We start from the raw sequence: 15,837 nt of genomic DNA, 5'->3' as shown, positions 1-15,837 counted from the left end.
TCTTGCAAAAGTATTCATCCCCCTTGGTGTTTGTCCTGTTTTGTTGCATTACAAGCTGGAATTAAAATGGATTTTTTGGGGGGTTAGCACCATTTGATTTACACAACATGCCTACAACTTTAAAGGTGCAAATTGTTAGTTTATTGTGACACAAACAATAATTAAGATGAAAAACCCCCCAGAAATCTGGAACTTTTAATTACAGCTGCAAGTCTCTTGGGGTATGTCTCTATTAGCTTAGCACATCTAGCCACTGGGATTTTTGCCCATTCCTCAAGGCAAAACTGCTCCAACTCCTTCAAGTTAGATGGGTTGTGTTGGTGTACAGCAATCTTCAAGTTATGCCACAGATTCTCAACTGGATTGAGGTCTGGGCTTTGACTAGGCCAATTCCAAGACATGTAAATGTTTCCCTTTAAACCACTTCAGTGTAGCTTTATCAATATGTTTAGGGTCATTGTCCTGCTGGAACGTGAACCTTCATCCCAGTCTCAAACCTCTGGCCGACTCAAACGTGTTTTCCTCCAGAACTGCCCTGTATTTAGTGCCATCCATCTTTCCTTCAGTCCTGACCAGCTTTCCTGTCCCTGCAGATGAAAAACATCCCCACAACATGATGCTGCCACCACCATGCTTCACCGTAGGAATGGTGTTCTCAGGGTGTTGGGTTTGCACCATGCATGGCATTTCTGATGATGGCCAAAAAAATCAATTTTAGTCTCATTTGACCAGAGAATCTTCTTCCATGTGTTTGGGGAGTCTGCCACATGCTGTTGGGCAAACTCCAAACGCATTTTTTTTTAAGCAATGACTTTTTTTCTGGCCACTCTTCCATAAAGCCCCACTCTGTGGAGTGTACAGCTTAAAGTGGTCCTATGGACAGATACTCCCATCTCTGCTGTGGATCTTTGCAGCTCCTTCAGTGTTATCTTTGTTGCATCTCTGATTAATGCCCTCCTTGCCTGGTCTGTGAGTTTTGGTGGGCGGCCTTCTCTTATCAGGTTTGTAGTGGTGCCATATTCTTTCCATTTTGCGATAATGGATTTAATGGTGCTCCCTGGGATATTTTTTATAACCCAACCCTGATCTATACTTCTCCACTACTTTGTCTCTGACCTGTTTGGAGGCTCCTTGGTTTTCATGTTGCTTGCTTAGTAGTGTTGCAGAGTCAGGGACCTTCCAGAACAGGTTGACTTATACAGACATCATGTGACAGATCATATGACACTTTGATTGCACACAGGTGGATCTTAATCAACTAATTATGTGAATTATGAAGTGAATTGGTTGGACCAGCTCTTATTTACAGTAGGGGTTTCATGCGAAAGGGGGTGAATACCTATGCACACTCCAGATTTCTGTTTTTTTATCTTATTGTGTCACAATAAAACAACAATTTGCACCTTTAAAGTTGTAGGCATGTTGTGTAAATCAAATGGTGCCAACCCTCCAAAAATCCATTTTAATTCTAGCTTGTAATGCAACCAAACAGGACAAACACCAAGGGGGATGAATACTTTTGCAAGACATTGTATATATAATAGAATTTTAGGGTATAACATAACAAATGTACCTTCCTATTTTTCACACGATCACATATTATTCACATAATCACATGCAAAGAAAAAAAAAAGAAGGTCAAGCCAACATTTCCTTAACATTTATTAATACACAGTATCTTCAACAATGAACATAAGGACAAACCTTTGCAAAGCTTGGTAGTTATAAACAGGAAGGGAAAAAAATATTGTTTTCAAACTAAAACACTGATCTGGATCTATTGATTTTTTTTTTTTTAATTCGAATCTCTTATGAAGATTTATATAAATATATTCTTCGACCCACAGAGATTTTGGACGTTGTCATTATCTGAGACGGTGAAATAATTCATACAATTACAACCTTCTCAATGTGAGACATGCTGTAATTCTTGCAATATATGGTGCCATCTCATTGACATAACCATGATGGTGGTAAGTTTCAAATAATTTTCATATTTAAGTAAGATTCATAAACTTTAATGTGAAGGAATGCTAAAAAAAAGAAAAAAAAAGAAAAAAGTCATTTTCCAACACAAAATTGTTTGCTTTGATTATTTCAAATCACACCTGCCATCAGGATGATCCCAAGCATGTGAGAAGGTTTTGAGCACCTATTTCCAGACATTTCTATAAATGTTTATATAGTCTAATAACTCAAATGAAGATCATTAATAATACATGACATATTATTAAAGATGTATTGGGTATTTTAAAATAAAGGATAGAGCTGTATTATTATAAAAATGAAAGAGATGGCTTGGGTTAATATATCCATTGCAATGCAGTGAACAGAACACTAATGTTGAATGGCGAGAAACCCAAACCAATGATTTCTGTCCTAATTCAATAAACAACGTGGACAAATCCACTGATAAAGTATCAAAGTTGACAATAATCCACTAAGATCATTGGCACATTAATAGTGAATGTGTATGGGAACATCCTGAGGTATTGGGTTGGGGGAACGGGATTCCTGATGGGTCATTCTCAAAGTTAATTTGATTACATTTTCTATATCCATACAGAGATACAGATTTTTTTTGGCACAAATGAATGAAGACTCGAATTTCAGAACACTTAAGCAATAGAGGTTTAAGAGTTCAAGTCCCAGTATCGTCAGAGAGTCACTACCGGACCCTGAAGAAAGAGTCTTAAATCTTAACTACTCTGTTATTATTATCCCCTGACACTTTTACACATTCTCCGACTAATGCCCTCTTTACCTGGTCACTGGTGGACTTGGTGGACGGTTTTGTCTAAGCAGAGCCGCAGTTGTGCCATATTCTTTCCATTTGTAATAATGAATTTAATGGTGATCTGTGGGATGTTTTCAGTTTGAAATTTTTTTAATAATAACCAAACCTTAATTAATAGCTTTTCAGAAATCTCGTTTTGATAGCTGCTTGGTCTTCATAATGTTGTTTATACAGTACTGTGCAAAAGTCTTAGGCACATCTAAAGAAATGCTGTAGACCAAAAACAGCTTACACAATAATAAAATGAAATGTTTCAACATTAAAAAAAATACTATAAACAGCAGTAAGCCATAATAAATGAAATAAAGTCAATATTTGGTGTGAGACGATCCCTTTGCTTAAAAAAAAAAAAGTAGTCTCGGGTACAATGGTTTTACTGAGCATCTTGCAGAAGCAGCACGGTTCTTCTGGACACGTCGACTGTCATACTTGCGTCTTAATTTTGCACCAAAACCCAGTAGCCTTCATTATGTTTTCTTTTTTCATCTGAAACGTGCTCTCTTATGTAATATGCTGCTCAGATACAAAATGTTTTTTTCTGTAACGTTTAAATTTGTGCTGGAAAACGAACGTTTGGAACTCTAAAATGTTTTTGTACCGACTCGATAATGTAGAGGTCAACGTTTCGATGAAAAAAAAATATATGGTGCCTAAGACATTTGCACAGTACTGTAAGTTCTATGTGACACAAGTGGACTTGATTTCACAAATTATTCAATGAACGGTGACTTTTTATGGCAACTGGTTGCACCACTGAACATCAATTGGGGTGAATATGTCTACAGTTACTACTAGAACGTTTTTGCTTTTCTAAATAACTCCGCAAACTACAGTATAGAGATTTTCCAAGACTTCAATATACTGGACCATCGTGTGACGCTTCACCAAATATAATCCTAAGTATGTCCATTTCGGTTGCAAGTTTTTACACTGTAAAATGTGGAAAAGTTCATGGGGGTGAACTCTTGTGCAAGCCAATGTACAAGATATTTCAGTGGCCAGATACAGAAAGACGGAAACAATGAGGAAAATGGAAACAAAAATGACAACATGAAAGTAAAGGGCAAGTAAAGGACTTTGTACTTGGCATGACATGGCCATTCCTAGAGGTGGTTGGTTTGTAGTTGACTCAACACTTGATTTACATGCTCTGATATGCCAGCACCCTCACGTGCACATAACGAAAAAAAATATAGTGTGCAGGAGCGCTGGTATAAACACTGCGCTCATGCCTAGATACTGCTTTTCACTTATATTGTCTCAAAAACATTGACAAAAAAAGTGCTGATAAATACAAGAAATACATATATAACAAGATTCGCCAATACCAAAGCTATCAAAGGTTCTACCAAACTAGTCTCCTTTAATCACGTCATCTAAAGCGTACAGATATGTCCAAACCAACTAATGTTGTAAAAGCACATTCAGTTCTTGGTATAAAATCGACAGTTAACATTAATTCTCTTTTGAAACAGCCTCGGTATTTAGAAAAACGCTTGATATAGTGTTGCTTTAATGTAACAGTAAACATACTTCTTCATATGAAAGTATCCACGAAGCAAAGAACGCAGGAAGAAAGTAAAAACGCACTCTTAAGAAGTAGAGAAGAACTTCAGCGCATATAGTAGAACACAGAATCCATCACGGGAAAGAATACAAACACTTCGTTTCACGATATAACGCAAGCAGGTTTGATACTGGAGATTGTTGCCTGTCTAGTGGGTTCTCTAACGGACTTTACAAACAGAGAAATAAACATGCATCATAGAACTGCGTTGTGCATTTCAGTACAGCAAACCGGCCGCAATCATGTAGAGGCAATAATTTTCGTCACTGGACTTTACACGATGCAATAGCTGGTAGGCTACTATGCATGCGCACGGCGTGTACCCTGTCATTTTTCTGAGTCGTACATACTGTAGTCTCGGCTCATTTGAAGGAAAACAATTGTCTCAACGTCCGTTGGGAAGTACAGTATCAGGGTGGTCACTCTGCGTCGAAAGTCAGTGTATACAAGAGCAACCATGCACACACTGTTTACCGTTTGTGTCTGTCTTGATATATACAGTATACAGCATGCTGGCTGATGCAAATAACGGCTCGAACAAAACGTTATCGGGAATCAAATGTACATTCCAGGACTCTCATGCTGCAAACAGGAGCACAGAACAATTATTCCAACAGATTTCAAGTCAGGATGAAAATAACAGGACGACTTACAGTACATCCAGAAGAGCTTTAGTACGAAATTAATATCTGGTCAGAGTGAGAGTTATAAAATCTTTTGATGCACCTGTATTTTGGCACGTCTATAACAATAGATAATCTTTTTTTTTATATACAAATATATATATGTATATATGTCTATTTAGTTTAGGAAGTTTAGAAATGGCAGTAGATAAGAGGAAACTGACAACGCTAAGACAAAAAAAAAAGCAAGTCAAGCATGTCAACATGCCTCATACACACAGAATGGCAAGGCTCTCGATTCAAGGGTAAAAACTAAGGAAAACCAGTGTACTATACTTTTATAGTAAAATGATTTCACTGGTCCGACACGTCTTTTGATATTGCCCACTGCTCCAATTTAGTCACCAATCAATTTTCATCTACTTCTCTGAAATATGCTTTCAGGTCATCTGAGATCAATTGACCATGTTGTGTGATATCCACGTTATATTGCATCATTAATATACACGGAAGGGACATACAAGTCAGTTCAGATGTATGTAACCAGATATACAACAGACTGTAAGTGTATCATTGCTCTCAAGCCTTCGAGCTCTTAAGATTTCAGAACCATTGGAACCTATTTAATGTATTGCACCATGTGAAACTAGGCATCCTGCTCATTATTCAAACATTTATCATTCCATTTCATCACCCACTTGTAAAACTGCTCTGCTAAAGGGTTAACAGTATACAGACAGATTTTTGAGTTTATAGTCATCATCGTTGTCGTTGGGAGTTACACTTCGGTTCTGCCTCATACGACGCTTCCGTGCAGTGACGGGTGGATGAACTGCGGGTTGATGTAGGAGAAGCCGGCAAACTCGCTCTGGTCGATGTTGGCGATGACCAGCTGGTCTGGTGGGGTCAGCATGGGTTGGGTGCGTGTGAAGAACTTATCGAAGTTCTCTGCCCCTTTGCCACACTGCAACGAAAGAGGAAATGGAACGGAGATACAGTTTATAAGAAAACGAATGAAGTCCAAGCACTTTGTTTAGCTGTGTTTTATTCACACACCCATACCGTACATCCACCTGCTGCTTGATGCAGTTCTCTAATCAGCCAATCCCTTGACAGCAGCACAATGCATCAAATCATGCAGATACAAATCAAGAGCTTCGGTTCATGTTCCCATCAGAATGGGAAAAATTGGGATCTCAAAGTGTGACTTTCTTTCACTGTGCCATGGGTGTTGGTTTGAGTATTTCAGAAACTGCCGATTTCCTGGAGTTTTCACACACAACAGTCTCTAGAGTTTACAGAGAATGGTGTGAAAAACAAAATAAAACAAAACCAAAAAACATTCAGTGAGTGAGCGACAGTTCTGTAGGTGGAAATGTCTTGTTGATAAAAGACATCAGAGGAAAATGGCCAGATTGGTTCGAGCTGCCAGGAAGGATATAGCAACTCATAGCAACTCTTTACAACCGTGGTAAGCAGAAAAGCATCTCAGCATGCAACAGCAGAAGACCACATTGGGTTTCATTTCTGCAGGCAAGACCAGGAACCTTAGAACCAAGAACTAGTTCCTATTAAAGTGGCTGGTGAGTGTACATTAATAATATTTATTTTTTTGGCAGTGTGGTTTCCATCAAATCCTGCACTCTGATTGGCTGGCAAGCAGGTCTGTATCTTACGGTACGGACCCCGGTTACGGACCTCTGGCGACTCGCTCGTTCACAACAACAACAAGCATAGTAGCATTTTTTGTCAACATTTATCTTTTTTAAATAAGATTTATTTATAAGATTATCAAAAATCTTGTAAATTTTTGCCAGCATTTCTCAGGAGAATAGCATTAATTTTACAGCATGGATAGCGATAACGACAGTGTTCACAGCGAAAGCGAGTTTTACTACCCTGAGGAAGAAGAAATAAAAGAAAATATTTCAGGAGAAAGCTAAAAACCTGTAGCTTGCTAACGTCGAGCAAAAACATGGCTGAATCCTGAATGACTCCTATTTGTATAAATAGGGGACTACATAGGCGGCAAAATGTAGTTTTTTTTCCTGCCATGGAAGTGCACTTGTATACTGAGGAGGAAGCAATTTGCATTACAGCCGTGAATGAGGATTCAAAATGGCGGCTCGGCTCGGTTTTCCCTTTCGGGCGCTCTCGTTTTCTGTTAGAATTTGGTAAAGAAAAAAATATATTATTTACCAGCTTAAGGTCGGTCCGTATGGTGAAATACCGTGACTAAGGTCTTGAAAGTACTGACCGAGGCCCTCTGGGCCAATAATATATATATATATATATATATATATATATATTATTACTATTTTGTATTATATAAGCCATATACGACAAAATTGAGTAGAATAACTGTTTTATTCTATCCACATGCACTGGATTTTGAGAAACAGAGCATTTTTATTTTTTGCAACTTCGATAAAATAAAAACTTTATACAAAATGTTCGACAAAATAATTTCTGCTTAGAATGTAAACAAACCGGCGAAATAACAGTGGCAATTTGTGAAAAATGCAATAATTCTTGAAAAAAAAAAAAAGATATGTTCTTATCGTCAAATACTTTTATTCCATGTTTTGTTGCTTTTTTGTATTTTTGGGGGGTTTTGTTTTTGAGTAGTGTTTATTTTGTCTTCGGTTGGTTCAGCAACACGCGCCGCCATTTTCTTCTTCTTCTTTCGGTTTTTTTTTGCCGGTTGGCAAACCAACTTAAAGGTGCATTACTGCCGCCAACTGGGCTGGAGTGTGGACCAGGAGATATTGGGGGGGACGATATTCTTTTTGCTATTTCTGTTTCTTTTAAATACTTGATAAAGTGATATATCTGACTTGATGTGCTCCACCATTTTGTTTTTCTCTACTCACGGTAGTGTAGTGGTTAGCGCTGTCGCCTCACAGCAAGAAGGTCCAGGTTCGAGCCCCGTGGCTGGCGAGGGCCTTTCTGTGCAGAGTTTGCATGTTCTCCCCGTGTCTGCGTGGGTTTCCTCCGGGTGCTCCGGATTCCCCCACAGTCCAAAGACATGCAGGTTAGGTTAACTGGTGACTCTAAATTGAGCGTAGGTGTGAATGTGAGTGTGAATGGTTGTCTGTGTCTATGTGTCAGCCCTGTGATGACCTGGCGACTTGTCCAGGGTGTACCCCGCCTTTTGCCCGTAGTCAGCTGGGATAGGCTCCAGCTTGCCTGTGACCCTGTAGAAGGATAAAGCGGCTAGAGATAATGAAAAATGAGATGGTATATGAACTGATATCCTAGTAGTAGAGTAGCCAATCAGAGCGCGTGATTGCTCATATCCAGTGAATGTGGATAGAATAAATATATAAATAAGCATATATATACTCTCCTGTCTATTTCCTGAGTTGGTCTACACTTCTCAATATCCACGTTTTATACTGTATACACTGACCCTGTATTTTCTTTCAGTATACTGGTAATCCTAAAAGCAAGATACACTACCGTTCAAAAGTTTGGGGTCACCCAGACAATTTTGTGTTTTCCATGAAAAGTCACACTTTTATTTACCACCATAAGTTGTAAAATGAATAGAAAATATAGTCAAGACATTTTTCTGGCCATTTTGAGCATTTCATCGACCCCACAAATGTGATGCTCCAGAAACTCAATCTGCTCAAAGGAAGGTCAGTTTTATAGCTTCTCTAAAGAGCTCAACTGTTTTCAGCTGTGCTAACATGATTGTACAAGGGTTTTCTAATCATCCATTAGCCTTCTGAGGCAATGAGCAAACACATTGTACCATTAGAACACTGGAGTGAGAGTTGCTGAAAATGGGCCTCTATACACCTATGGAGATATTGCACCAACAACCAGACATTTGCAGCTAGAATAGTCATTTACCACATTAGCAATGTATAGAGTGGATTTCTGATTAGTTTAAAGTGATCTTCATTGAAAAGAACAGTGCTTTTCTTTCAAAAATAAGGACGTTTCAAAGTGAACCCAAACTTTTGAACGGTAGTGTAGGTGGGCCTTAAAGAAGAAAAGGTTGAGAACCCTTGGGCTAACTTACCTGTAGCAGTTTTTAGATTCCTACGCAGTGGATGTATGACCCAATGATAAATGCATGCAACTTTTGTTTTTATCTCAGTGAAATAGATGTTTTTATAGGAGTTAAATTAAAATCTTCAGGTACATCGTCGAATTTTCTGATGTCCGGCCTTACTGTTGTTATCCGTTATACATTTAGACCAGTGTTTCCCAACCTTTTTTGGCTTGAGTACCCCCTGAGCCTTCTTGTCAAACCATGAGTACCCCCTCACACATACGCGTTGATGATTCTCCAAAAGTAGAGCATAACACAGTGGTTATTACATGAAAATCATTTTATTTAATCTCCTTAACTTGAACATAAAATTCTCAGGCTTTCTCTCTCTCTTTTGTTTTTAACCTCAACTTAATTCAACATAAGAATAAAGAATATGTTTTCTTGGAATATAAATAATTTACCAAAATAGTATAAATACTAAATCAAAATAACCTTCCTTTTGTTATATCTAACTTTAACAAGTAACATTTCTCTCTCTTTTTTTAAAGAGTACATTAACATAACTCATGTAACATTCATCACAAAACTGGAGTGTCCTCCATAAACAGTCCTCCATAAACACGCATTTTTATTGTTAATATCTGAAACAAAACCTTTCTCAAAATACTCACTACTGTAGTATAATCTGGTCTTTAGTGAGATGCTTGAGCTTGCTTGTCTTTCATCAGCTTTGCTAGATCTGGGGACAGTGTGGAAACAGCTGCTAGCAGGCTGTTCTCCACATCCAGCCTGTTCCTCTTATTTGTTTTTATGTGTGTCAGAGCTGAGAATGTCACCTCACACATGTATGTTGATCCAAAAGGTAAAAGTTCAATCAGTGCATGTTCTCCCAATTCAGGATATTCCTTCTCCACATTACACCAAAACTCTGTCAATGTCTTTTCTCTATGTACCACTTTCAGGCCCCGGTCAGAAGACACATCCAGGAGCTGCTCCTGTAGCTTTGCAGGAAGCTTGTTTCTGCTCTCAGTTGCAGTGAATGGGTCCCTCACCCAATCCAGGCTTTCTGACTTTTTGTCAATATCCTGAAAGTACTGGTTAAAGTCTGAGTTGAGTTTGGATAGATGTTCTTCCACCAGTTTCACCACTGGAGCCCTGGTGACATCAGTAGTGGCAAGATGTGCATGAAGTAATGGGAAATAGCTCACATAACCCTCCTCACATTTCCTTTGACACAGATTGAGCTTTTTTGTGAACCCTTCCACTTTCTCGTACATCCTCAGGATGTGTGACTCCTTGCCCTGGAGTGAGAGGTTGAGCTCGTTGAGTTTGGTAAACACATCAGCGAGATATGCCAGGCGTGCCACCCAATTGGCATCCTCAAACACCACAGCAAGAGGGTGCAGCTGCTCCTTCAAAAATGCAAAAACTTCACTGCGAAGTTCATAAAGCCTCAGTAGCGTTTTTCCACGAGACAGCCAGTGGACGTCCGTGTGAAGCAGTAGCTGGTCGTGTTGCGCGCCGCTCTCATGGCAAAGAGTTTCGAACAGTCTGTGATTCAGTGGCCGGGATTGGATGAAGTTTATCATCTTCACAGCGTCATCCATAACAGCATTTAGATCAGGGCTCATTCTCTTACTAGCCAGAGCTTTCCGATGAATAATACAATGCATCCATTTAATGTCGGGGTTTACCTTTTTCACTTGTCCGAACAGTCCCTTCACGCTCCCCGTCATTGCAGCCGCGCCATCAGTACAGATGTGGCTGCATTGTTTCCACTGTATATCGTGTTCTTTGAAAAAACTGTCAATAACCTGGAACATTTTTTCCCCTGTTGTCTTTCCTGACAGTCTTTTGCAAAACAAAATATGCTCGTTTATGTCCGACACATCTTTGTAACGAACGAAGGCCAGGAGCTGCGCTTCTCCACTCACATCTGTCATTTCATCCAGCTGCAAAGCGAACTGACCAGCTTGTTTTATTTTGCCCACGACTTGTCCCACAATATCAAGAGCCATATCATCAATCCGACGGGCCACGGTGTTGTTTGACAGGGGAACTTCCTTGAATGTCTCGGCTGCTTTTTTGTCTATCATAATTCCAGCCATACGAGTCGCTGCAGGGAGAATTAGTTCTTCAACAACTGAGTGAGGATTTTTTGTTTGTGCCACAAGCAGCGATACGACGTAAGATGCCTCCAGGGCTTTGCTCGACACATTTGTGGTTTTCATCATTGTATTCTGAATCTGACCTGACTTAAATTCTGTCAGCTTTCGTTTGTAGTACTCTTCAGTTTTCCCTACTTTTGCAGGGTGCTTGGTGCTCTGGTGTCGCTGCAAATGGGCTGGCTTCATTGCGCTGTTAGCCAGAATTTCACCACAGAAGAAACACTGAGGCTGCGGTAGTTCCGAAGACGTAGACGTGGTGAAACCATACAAAATGTAGTTTTCATTGTACTGCCTAGGTTTAGCTTTGGCCTCTTTCTTGCGTTTCTCTGCTGTCTCCTCCGAACCCCCTCCTGGATCCAGAGAAACTGGACGTTCTATTTCGTTTCTCCTGACCGCCAGAGGCGGTGCTTTCAGCACATGGATATCCATCACACGAACGTGCAGGTCGAGTAATAGTAACAACAAAGTCACGTGTGACCTGGGTGACGTCACCCCGTGACCCCGGCATAAAAGACCGGTAAACCCAGGAAGTGACCTCTTGCATCTTCTCGCATTTGCAGGTTGCGAGTTGGAATTTGGACAAAACGCGTGTTAGTTTCGTTACCCGTAGGGTTGGGGCTGTGCTTACGCACCCTCCAAGAAACTGCGTTAAGTCCACCAATTCTTTTCTCTTGATTTGCTACTCCGTTAAGCTGAGCGCTCTCGCTCGGTGGAGTTAGCTGATTAGCTCTCCGAGGCGTGTCCTCGCCGCTGGAGGCCGGCTTGTTTTCGTTCAGGTAAGCGGTTTTCATTCATTTAAATTAAAGCGGCGTTTCTCGCCGCTGTTATCAGTTCTGCGGCGCACGGCGCCTATCCTTGTTAATATTATCAACCGCTTTGTTTTGTGTAGCCTTGCCTCCGGCCTGCTCACGGGCCGGCTGTCTTGTGTGTTGTATTCGTATTGTTGTTACTCCGTTAAGCGGAGCGCTCTCGCTCGGTGGAGTTAGCTGACTAGCCCTCCGAGGTGGTGTTCTCGCCGCTGGAGGCCGGCTTGCTTCGTTCAGGTAAGTGGTTCATTCATTTAAATTAAAGCGGTGTTTCTCGCCGCTGTTTATCAGTTCTGTGGCGCACGGCGCCTATCCTTGTTAATATTCCCGACCGCCTTATTTTGTGTAGCCTTGTCTCCGGCCTGCTCACGGGCCGGCTGTCTTGTGTGTTGTATTCGTATTGTTACTCCATTAAGCTGAGCGCTCTCGCTCGGTGGAGTTAGCTGACTAGCCCTCCGAGGCGTGTCCTCGCCGCTGGAGGCCGGCTTGCTTTCGTTCAGGTAAGCGGTTTTCATTCATTTAAATTAAAGCGGTGTTTCTCGCCGCTGTTTATCAGTTCTGTGGCGCACGGCGCCTATCCTTGTTAATATTATCGACCGCCTTATTTTGTGTAGCCTTGTCTCCGGCCTGCTCACGGGCCTGCTGTCTTGGGTGTTGTATTCGTATTGTTTGTTACTCCACTAAGCTGAGCGCTCTCGCTCGGTGGAGTTAGCTGACTAGCCCTCCGAGGCGGTGTCCTCACCGCTGGAGGCCGGCTTGTTGTCGCTCAGGTAAGCGGTTTTCATTCATTTAAATTAAAGCGGTGTTTCTCGCCGCTGTGGCGCACGGCGCCTATCCTTGTTAATATTCCCGACCACGGGTGTGTTCGCCCGGTCGTTTTTCATTGCCGCCTGATTGTTTATATTGGGATACTTACTTGGGGTGTTCTCGCCCTATTTTTTAAGTTCCCTTCTGCCAGCCAGGTGTCATGGACCTATTCTCTCGCTGCGCCAACTGCCGGGCCCCCCTCGAGCCGGAGGACGGCCACTGCGAGTGCCCCTCGTGCCTGGGTATTGATCACCTGCGGCAGGGGCTGACGGACATGGCCTGCGCAGACTGCATGTGCCTGAGTGTGGCTGCGCGGACCGCCAGGCTGGCTCGGTTGGATCCTTCGTCTGACATCCCCCGGGCCCCGGGGGGACAGGACATGGTGCCGGCTGCAGCAGCGGGGCCCAGCAAGCACCGTGGGGCTCCCCCACGCATCTCCGCTTCTAAGGCGAAAAAGAAGCGCTCGGACGATTTGGCTCGGAAGGTGGAGGTGATGTCCACCGAGCTGGAGGAGATGAAGGCCCTGCTGGCGAATCTCCAGCCTCTGCCACAGGGCAGCAGTGTTCCCGCAGCCACCCCTTCTGCCTGGCAGCCCGACCGTTCACCAACACCACCGCTTCTGTCACCGGCCGTTGATGCACGCGGCCTGGATGAACTGTCGATCCGGGCGTCGGAGAGCTTTGACTGCGGTGGGTCTGTTGGCCACGACTCCACCTCTCCGGCCGGTTCCCAGGCCACCAGCCATGGCACCGCGGCAGCGTCGGAAGGCGGACGCTCATCCATCCAGCCAACGCTGAGGGCTGCATTGGCCCGTCTGGGGTTGGACACGCCCCCGGTGGCCCAGCATCAGAGCGCTTTCTTCAGAGGTTCCACACAGCCTTCCTCGTTGTCTGTTCCGCCCTCGGCCCCATACATCGAGGAGTTACAGAGGTGTTGGGCGGACCCTAGACGCCTTTCCCACCTCCCTAGTGACTGCAGGGCCCTGGCAGCAATGCAGGACGCCCCTACCTACGGCCTCCAGCAGATGCCCAACATTGAGCCCTCCGTGGCTGCCCTCGTCCTTTCGCCCAACGAGGCTCTGCGGCCTGACGCCCGATGCCCCCGCACCCAATGCCATGCGACCGACGACCTCATCGTGCGGGGATACGACACGGCGGCACGAATGGGTCGTATTGACAATTCCATGTCCCATCTGCTGCTGGCCCTCGCCCAGACGCTGGAGGGGACGAGCGCGGCATCACGGGAGCTGTGCGACGCGGCTCTCCAGGCCTTTGCCTAGTCATCGCGGGAACTAGGCCGGCTGATGTCGCATCTCACCCTCGCCCGCCGGCAGATATGGCTGGCACAGTCCCCTCTGGCCGAGCCCGACCGCCGTGTGCTGCGCTCTCTCCCTGTTGTCCCCGGGGAGCTGTTTGGCGAGGCCGCTCAGCAAGCCCTGGACCGGAGTGCCCAAGTTGTCCAGGCGTGGCAGCAGCTCGCTGGCCTCCGCCAGGTCCACCGCCATGGCAATACTGCCCAGTCCTCCAGGGGGCCCACACCGACTCTGTCTCGGCCACGCACCCGCCAGGAGACCAGACGGGTTGATGACTTTCGTCGCCCCACCACCTCCCGGACCCGCGGTGCCGCCCCCTACACCCAGTCTGCTCCTCGTCGCCCCCATGGTGACCGACGGGGGCGCTCTGGATGGCGCTGACATCAGTGCGCCAGCGGTCGGCCGCTTTTCCAGCGAACAGCTCCAAAGCTGGAAAGCGTTGACCCCAGACCCCTGGGTGCTGGTGACCCTCACCGAGGGTTACCGCATCCAGTTCTGCCGCCGACCGCCGCGTTTTCATGGGGTCAAACACACCACCGTGAGCCATCCGGGGAAGTCCCTCGTCCTCCGGCAGGAAATCTCCACCCTCCTGGAGAAAGGAGCAATCTCTCCCGTCGACAGGCAGAGACAGCAAGGTGGGTTCTACTCCAGGTATTTTCTGGTTCCGAAGAAGGACGGCGGTATCCGCCCGATCCTCGACCTGAGGTCCCTCAACTCCCACTTGAAGACCATGAGATTCCGCATGCTGCGTACAGTGGATGTCTTACACCACATCCAGGCGGGCGACTGGTTTGCCACCATCGACCTGAAAGACGCCTACTTCCATGTTCCCATTGCGCCACGCCACAGGCAGTTCCTGCGGTTTGCCTTCGAGGGCCAGGCTTTCGAGTTCAATGTTCTGCCCTTTGGGATATTGCTGGCACCCCGTGTGTTCACCAGGTGTGTGGCAGCGGCATTGGCACCACTTCAGGCAAGGGGTTTGCGTGTCCTGCCTTACCTGGACGACTGGCTCGTCTGTTCACGGTCAGCAGCCCAGGCCCGCACCGACATCGCGACTGTGCTCTCACATGTCGCAGAGCTGGGGTTCAGGGTGAATTACAAGAAGAGCTCGCTGGTGCCCAGCCAGGAGACGACTTTCTTGGGCATGCACCTGGATTCGAGGTTGTTGACGGCAACCCCCTCCCAGACCAGGATCCACAACATCCGCCTGCTGCTTGGCCGCTTCGGACGGGGCAGGTCACTTGCCCTGAAGACCTTTCAGCGCCTGCTGGGCATGCTTATGGCAGCCTCCTCTCTGGTCCCGCTGGGACTCCTGGACTTACGCCCGCTTCAGAGGTGGCTCAACGGTCTCCACCTCCACCCGGTGCTGCACGGGCACAGGCTCGTGAAGGTGACGGATACTTTTTTCAGGCTCCTCCGTCCATGGAGGAGGAGGGCTTACCTTCTGCGGGGCGTTCCGCTGGCGGCTATCCCCTCCCGGAGGGAGGTCATCACCACGGATGCTTCCCTGGGAGGCTGGGGTGCAGTCTGGCAATGCCGGACCGTCAGAGGCTACTGGAGTCCAGGGCAGCGACAGCAGCACATCAACGTGCTGGAGCTACGGGCTGTGTTCCTCGGCCTACAGCACTTCCTCCCAGGCCTGGCCGGCAGACATGTTCTGGTGCGGACGGACAACGCTACGGTAGTGTACTACATCAACCACCAGGGAGGCACCAAGTCCCTCCAGTGCTTGGAAGTGGCCGGCCAAC

The 15,837-nt window shown here is 45.1% G+C and overlaps 1 protein-coding gene across 3 annotated transcripts in view; it reads right to left on the bottom strand.

Annotated features, from left to right (window-relative positions):
• Positions 1-1,723: 1,723 nt before the first annotated feature.
• Positions 1,724-15,837, bottom strand: part of prkcab (protein kinase C, alpha, b) — a 435,027-nt gene continuing 420,913 nt past the window's right edge. For 2 of the 3 annotated variants that reach the window (XM_060901369.1, XM_060901370.1), the window contains one exon: positions 1,724-5,951. In XM_060901369.1, the coding sequence (XP_060757352.1) occupies positions 5,784-5,951 (168 nt within the window). In that variant the 3' untranslated portion in view covers positions 1,724-5,783. The remainder of the gene's footprint in view (positions 5,952-15,837) is intronic. The other variant, XR_009650839.1, reaches the window with a different exon arrangement.

Source organism: Neoarius graeffei, chromosome 20 (assembly GCF_027579695.1).
Source record: "Neoarius graeffei isolate fNeoGra1 chromosome 20, fNeoGra1.pri, whole genome shotgun sequence".
NCBI classification, from domain to species: domain Eukaryota; kingdom Metazoa; phylum Chordata; class Actinopteri; order Siluriformes; family Ariidae; genus Neoarius; species Neoarius graeffei.
This window is presented reverse-complemented; position numbering and strand designations above follow the sequence as displayed.